Source organism: Brugia malayi (genome assembly GCF_000002995.4).
Source record: "Brugia malayi strain FR3 genome assembly, contig: Bm_v4_Chr2_contig_001, whole genome shotgun sequence".
NCBI lineage: Eukaryota > Metazoa > Nematoda > Chromadorea > Rhabditida > Onchocercidae > Brugia > Brugia malayi.
The window spans coordinates 12,910,267-12,917,933 of NW_025062476.1; the positions used below are offsets into that span (position 1 = coordinate 12,910,267).

The 7,667-nt window shown below is 20.4% G+C and overlaps 1 protein-coding gene across 1 annotated transcript; it reads left to right on the forward strand.

Annotated features, from left to right (window-relative positions):
• Positions 1 to 309: 309 nt before the first annotated feature.
• Positions 310 to 5,417, forward strand: Bm11612 (Uncharacterized protein; the record flags this gene model as incomplete). The annotated part of the gene is made up of 8 exons (XM_043079398.1): positions 310 to 453; positions 921 to 1,106; positions 2,216 to 2,366; positions 2,727 to 2,913; positions 3,184 to 3,307; positions 3,973 to 4,110; positions 4,636 to 4,815; positions 5,193 to 5,417. 8 exons carry the CDS (start codon positions 310 to 312, stop codon positions 5,415 to 5,417), a joined length of 1,335 nt encoding a protein of 444 aa, XP_042935332.1.
• Between the last annotated feature and the right edge of the window lie 2,250 nt (positions 5,418 to 7,667).

Sequence of the window (7,667 nt, forward strand, 5' to 3'; positions counted from 1 at the left end):
ACAGTTAATCGAATTCCTTTCTAATTCTTTTTATTTTTTATTTTTTGTTGTTGTTATTAGTAAAACTGGTTTCAATAGTTTTGTTTTGATGAAACGATAATAGTTTTAAAAATGAAGTTTAAATTTACTTTTTTGTACTTAAAATCAATGTATGAATGTCATTTTGTTTGTTTCTTCTCTCTTTTTTTTTCCTCTCATTTCTTAATTAAATTCAAATTGTAAAATTTAATTAATTAAGAAATTATTCATTTATTTTTTTTCTGAAAAAATAATTGAAGAATTAATTTTACAGTGATAATATAATCAGTAATGTTTGGTTATGTTTATGATGATATCATGCAATTGCATGCAAATCCATACGATCCAAATGGAAGAACACAGGAACGACCGGAACGAACTTTTTTAATTTATAACAGATTGAAAAATGATGGTTTACTTGAAAATGCAATAAATGTTTGTTATTGCAATAATAAAAAATAAAATTTCAAAAAAATTTGAAATTAATAAAATTAGAAAATTGATTTTTTTTTTTTCACAATAAAATCTGTGTGAATTTTGAAAAAAAAAAAGAGTTAAATAATTTATATTTTAATTTTGACTAATAATTTTTAATTTTTCTATATAATTTAAATACGCAAAATGCTAGAATAATTGAAAATATAATATAAAACAAAAAGTTTTTCTTTTTTAAGAGAAAAAAAAAGAAAACATTAATGAGTTAATAATTACATTTTGCAAATTTTTTTTTTTTTTAAATCAATCAGCAATTTCTTTTCTTTATTATTTGCTAATTATCGTTTACTCTTTAATCAATAAATGAATAAATTGAATCATTAAATTAATTAAACAAATTCTTTATTTATTGTCATTTCTACAAAAAAAAAAAAAAAAAAAAAAAAGAAAAAAATTAAATATTAAAGATTAAAATTCGAGAAGCAGAAGATTGGGAAATTTGTTTAAATCATCCACAACAACTAATCAAAGAATTGGAAGAAATGAAAACAATTGAGAAATTAGAGGAATACTGTCAAGGACATGAATTACTTTGGTTATGTTCTGATAGTGTTCGAATTGCTCGACTTGTTGTTGGTGGTGTAATTGATTTTGTACGAGCTAATATTGATGGCAGGTAGCTTCTATATAAATTTTAGTTTTTCTTATCTAATTTTTTTTTTTAAAAATTATTCTAAATTTTTTTTTTTTTTTTAAAACCTAACTATATATGATTTTGTTAGTTTAATTTATTTTGTAAGTTTAATTCATAAATAAAATAAATGTAAGTTTAATTCATAAATATGTAATATATACTACAAAAAATAAATAAATATCTTAGCTGTTTGTTTGTTTACTTTGTATTTGCTAATTGTTTTATTTGTTTTTCGTTAATTGTTTGTTTTGATTGCTTACTTGTTTGTTTATTGTTTATTAACCAATGCATTATCAAAGATTATATGTGTTTATACTTATATTTGGCTCTATTAGTTGTTTGTTTATAGTTTTCTTTCTTTTTAATGTATATCAAGTTGAATATATATATATATATAGAAGTTTTTTTTTAATTTTTTTAAAATTATTCTAAATTATTTTTAAACCTAACTATATATGATATATATTTAAAAATTTTTAAATTGTAGGTATAATTTAATTTATCAAATTAATTAGTTATATAATTATTACAAATATTCAAAATTAGTGTAACACTAATTTTTACGATTTTCGAATTGGTAATGGTTTTGCAATTGTACGACCACCTGGTCATCATTCATATGGAAAGCTACCGCAAGGATTTTGCATTTTTAATAATATTGCAATTTGCGCCAAATATGCTGTTGAAAAGTGCAATATTAATAAGATAAGATTTACAAACAAATTTTTATTAAACTAAAACGATTGATCAGTTTGAAAAAATCATTCAAAATTTAAAAAAAAAAAAAATATTAATTCAAATATTATTATAATTTCAACTCAATTAAACTAGCATTGCAACAAATTTTGAGCAAACAGTTAAAAATAATTAAGCAGTAAGATTTAAGCCATTACACAATATCAGTTAAAAATAAGATTTAGGAAATTGAATGTATTAGCAAATTACATAAGCAAAAATTGTTTAAAAACACGAGAAAAGCCGAAAAGTATAAATTAAAGTGACTTAATTGGATGTAATTAAATTGAATTAAATTAAATTATTAAAGAAATAAAAAAAATTTGTTTGCAGATACTTATAGTAGATATAGATTATCATTGTGGTAACGGATTATATCATTCATTCAAAGGTGATAATCGATTTTTGTACATTAATTTTCATGCTTATCATTATGGAGCATTTTGGCCATATGAAGAGGAATATGATTATGATAATAAATATGGTAATCATATATTTATAATAATAAATATTATAAGTTAATAAAAAAAGGTATTAAAAAAAAAGCCAAATTCTACAATAATTCAAAATTAAATAAGTATATTATTAATAAATATAGCAATTGTATAATTATTTTCATAAATGTAATTAAAATAATAGTTAATAAAAGGCGTAAGAATGTTAAATAATAGATATGCTGAATATAAAATAAGGACAAAAATTTTTGATTAATAAAATTTTAATTAAATTTTAATTGAAATATAACAGAAATATGTATATATGTAAATTGATTTTGTCACATTTTAATTTAAATTCAAACTGATAAACTCTCGTATTTTATCATTGTATTTAACAATATTATCAGAAAATATCATATCAATTCCACTAAACAGTGCAATGAATACGGAAGGTGATTATATTGGCGCACTACGCCATCTTGTAATACCAATTGCGCAAGAGTATCAACCAGAATTGGTACTTGTTGCGCTTGGATTTGATAGCGCTTATTATGATGATTTACTAGAACATGGACAAGGCATAAAAGCTCATGGGTTTGTTTATTTTAATTCATTTTTTTAATTGCTTTTTTTTTTTTGTAAACATTTAAAAATTAAAAATTCTCAATTAAAATAATGATTTTAGATTGAAAATTTGATAATTTGTTAAATAAAACAACAACAACAACAAAAAAAATTGTAATGCGATATTAGCAAATGTTATTATAATTTTACAAGGAAAGAAAAGAAAAATGACAGAAAGTGACAAACAATTGAAAATTTTTTTTTTTTTAAAAAAAAGAATGTGATAATTTAATAATATAGATTTGGCCATATAATGAAAATTTTGGATGATTTATGGCCTAATAAAATTTTGGCTATTTTGGAAGGTGGTTATTTTTCTGGAAGTTATACTGAATGTGCTGCTATGAGCGTACGAGGTTTACGTGTATGTATTAAAATTTTTTTTTTTTACGTGTATTAAAAATTATTCGTCAAACAAAAATAAAATAAATTGATTAGAGAGGTAAAATTAGGTCGAATAGAAAGAATAAAATAAATGAAAAATATTTGCTGTTAGAATAATTATTAATACTTGATTTGCTAACCTGTTTTACTCATAATTTATCTAATTAATCTAAGTGATTACTCATCTTAATTAGTTTGAAGAAATTTAGTAAAATAAATTAATCAATGTAATTTATTAGTTTTTATCATTTTGATAAAGCAGTTATAATTACCTGTGATGGAAATGATAATATTAATGATTTGAACAATCATAAATGTTTGTTGATATAAATTGTATTTTAATACTCTTTTTTTGTTATATATTTTTCTTCTTTTTTTCCTTTTTGTTTAGTTATAATTAAATTTGATTCAAATTTTAATATAATTTAATTTAGTTGAAAAAACTTATAATTATAATTAAGTACAAAATACATGTCATCATGTTTGCATAGTTTTTCCTTCGTTTTTTTTTTTTTTTTTTTTGTTTCTTCTACGCAATAAATAGTATTTCTTCTTAATACATACAATTTAATACATTCATAATTTCATATTGTTTTATATTTTTGATTTTTTTTTTTCATTTAAAATTAAAATTAAAAATTGTAGAGAATGAAATTACCAAAATTAGAACATCCAAAACAAATTAATGCATGCATGACGGAAACATTATGGAATAGTTTATGTTATCATGCAAAACGTTGGAAAAATATTGCTAAACATTTGGAGAAATTACAAAATATGCAGGTTAAACATTTGTTTTATCAATTATTTAAATTATTTAAATTTTTTTTAAAAAAAAAAAACAAAAAAGAAAAAATATTAAATATGCTTTAATTGGAACACTTAAATAGTGAAAAAAAACAAATGGAAGAAGTTTTAGTTAAACTTTCAATAATTTTTTATATAACTAATTTAAATTTTTACATTGGCAAATTGTTTTTCTTTTTTTTTTTTTTCTGGAAGACGCTTGTAAATTTAAATTTTATATTATGAATAATTAAATGATGAATGATTTAGATACCAAAAACATTTTATTTTTTTCAAAAGTTTTCAGTTTTTATTTTTTAAATTGCATAATTTAATTGAATTTTATGTAATCAACTAACTCAGATTCTTCATTTTTCTTTTTTCTTTCTTTTTGCATGATAAATTGGAAAAGAATGTTCATTATTTACATTTTTATTCCTCATACAATTAGAATTAATTCATATCATGAAATGATAATGAATAAGTATTGAGAATTAATAAATAAATTTGAGATAATTATAGGTCAAACATGGTCTCCAAAAATATGTACCGCCAGCTACCAAAATTTTCCTTGGTGATAATTTTCGTAAATTGTGGAATGATGTACAAGAATTGAAGGTAGCACGAACACGTGATTGGATACCTGGAATGTCTGACGATGATATTTGCATTGCTAGTGAAAAAGTTAATGAATATATACAGGTAATGAAAATATGATTGCTTCATTACTGTAAAACAATTATTACGATTACTGTAAAACAATTATTACGGTAAAGCTATGTTACGGTAAAAGCACAATTTCATATAACATTCTTTCTTTTATGTTCAACATTTCAATGAAGTATAAACATAATAGAATGCTTTTAAATATCATTTTAAAATAACGAGAATGCAATAGATTACAGTATCCTCTGAGGCAATGTGAAAATGATACGGTGGCACTATAGGTTACGGTAACGCAAAAACAGTAAGAATGTCACAGAATACAGTACTTTCTAATGTGATATGGAAAAAAAATAGAATACATCAAAAATATGATTTTAAATCAATATTAGTATCAATATAAAATTAATTTTAAGCAATATGAATACGATAGACCAACCGATGAATTAACAGATGATGAATTTCTTGAGCAATTACTATGGCATTCAAAAAGACGTGGTGAAGCATTCCTGAAGTCAATCCCGACAACGCTTTTTTTTTATAATAGTATGCGAGAATGTATGAAAAATGAAAAAGGCATTTATTTAATTATTGATATGTATGCATATCGTAAAGCTGCTCATAAATATCGTATTATGTAGAAAAATTAAATATGATAAGTATTTTTTTAAACAAAAAAAGTAAATGGTAGTGGTTGTGTCTGTTTCTATTAATGTTGTCTCTTTTCAAAAAAAAAAAAAAAAAAATGGAAAAAATTTTTAGAAAATTAAAATAGTGATAGCGAGAATCATTTTATTGTTAATCGTAGTAATGAATATGTAATTATTGTAGTTGTTGTAATTATGTAATTATTGTTTGTGGTATGAAGAAAAAAAGAGCTAAGAAAAGTACAACATAAAATATTGTCAAATATTAAAATGATATTAGAACTAGATTAATTGGAATAGTATTTAGTGTAATAGTGAATGAATAAAGTTATATTGCAAAGTAGCTAAATCTCAAATATTATAAATTATAATAAATGTTTTATTTAAATGTTTGAATCAACTGAAAAATAAAACTAAAAAAAAAAAAGATATCAGACTTCATAAAAAAAATGAAAACACAAATTACCATTGTTATCATATCAATAATTTCAGTATCACTGATATTCAACAATTTCTATAAATCAATTCACACTGACAATAGTTTCATCTGTAATACCAAATCAATCAAAAAAAAAAAAAAAAAAAATTAAAAAACTATGATAATTTAAAACAAAAGAAAAAATAGTTATTTTTGCTCTTCAAAATATACTTTAAAAAAATCCTAAAAAAAATTATCTAATCTTACTGAAAATGTAATAAAAATACCAAAAATAGAATAATATAAAAATAATAATTAAAAAATAAAATAGCAACAAAATACATAGGAAATTATTAGAAAGAAGGAAACATATATAATTCTTCGAACCATCTATAACCATTAATTTGATTATTATAATGAATGATAAGATTTCTAGAATTTCTCTTTGAACTCTATGATCGATCAAGAAATTACATTTACCGAAAAAAAAATCAAAAAATTTTTAAGATCAAAAATTAAACAAAAAAAGATCGTTTCAATAAGTAAACAACAATTTAGTTTGATATTTTTTATTCATTCATTTTTCAAAATGTGTTCGTTTTTTTTTTTTTCTTTTTTCTTTTTAACTGTTCAAATTTGTTTAACATAGGAATGTGTTCATCTAAAATAATCTGAAATTAATCACTCCGAATAGCAATTTTATTAATTTTATTTTAAACATAAAAATTAATAAGAGGATTAATTAAGCAATTTGAGTTGCATTCTATTTATTAGCATTAATTGTAACACTATTATTAAGTATTATTTAAATTTGAACTTCATAAAAGTTTTCAATAATCATATAGAATCTATTTTTTAATATTTAATCATATAAAATCTATTTATTATCATATTACATCATTTAGAATCTATTTATTAAACAATAATTGATGTGATTTTACAAAAAATTTTTGCTCTTGTATAATCAAAAATTAAAGTGGTTATTAAAATGATAAATTTTAAAATAGTTATTTTATCAGCCAAAAATTGAAAAGAATTTTTCATATCAACAAAAAAAAAAAAAGAAATAATCATTAAATCACTTTTGTACTGTCAAAAAATAACAAATCTGAAGATAAATAGAAAAAATGAAGCAGCAATTTGTGTAAATTTAATATAAATGTAACATAAAATATTTTTATTTGTTTTAAAAAAGTCTTATAATTTTCATTTTTCAAAACATTTTTTTTTTTAAAAAATATTTTTTTATTTTCTTTTTTAAAAAATATTCTTATATAAGAAATATTAAAAAATAATAATTATGGATGTTATATGTCATTGAAAATGTAAAAAAAAATGATACTTTTAGAGACGTTCCAATGATATATCTGAAAATTAAGAAAATAATTTTTGCCGAAAATACTAAAAAATTTTCTAAAGTTTTTGTTGCATAATTTGTTAATTCATTAAAATTGTTGTAAAATCAAAAATTTTTTTTTTCACTTTTTCATTTTCTTTGTCACTCTGATGGTATTTTACAAAAAAAAAAAAAAAAAGAAGAAAGAAAAAGTGAAATGAAAGAAAAGAAAAAAAGGAAAAGCAACAAATATTCATTAATCATAAATTAAAATTAAAATTAAATTTCATTAATTAGTTTTTAAAAATTTCGCACTTTCATCCATTTGTATTTCTCTTTTTTTTTTTTCCTTTTTATCTTTTATTTCTGTTTATTTAATAAAATAGAACAGAAATTCAAAAAAAAAAAAAAGTTTCGATTTTTTATTTCTTTTGTTTGTTCATTCATTTGTTTTGTTTTCTTATTTTCCATTTTATTTCTCATTTTTTTT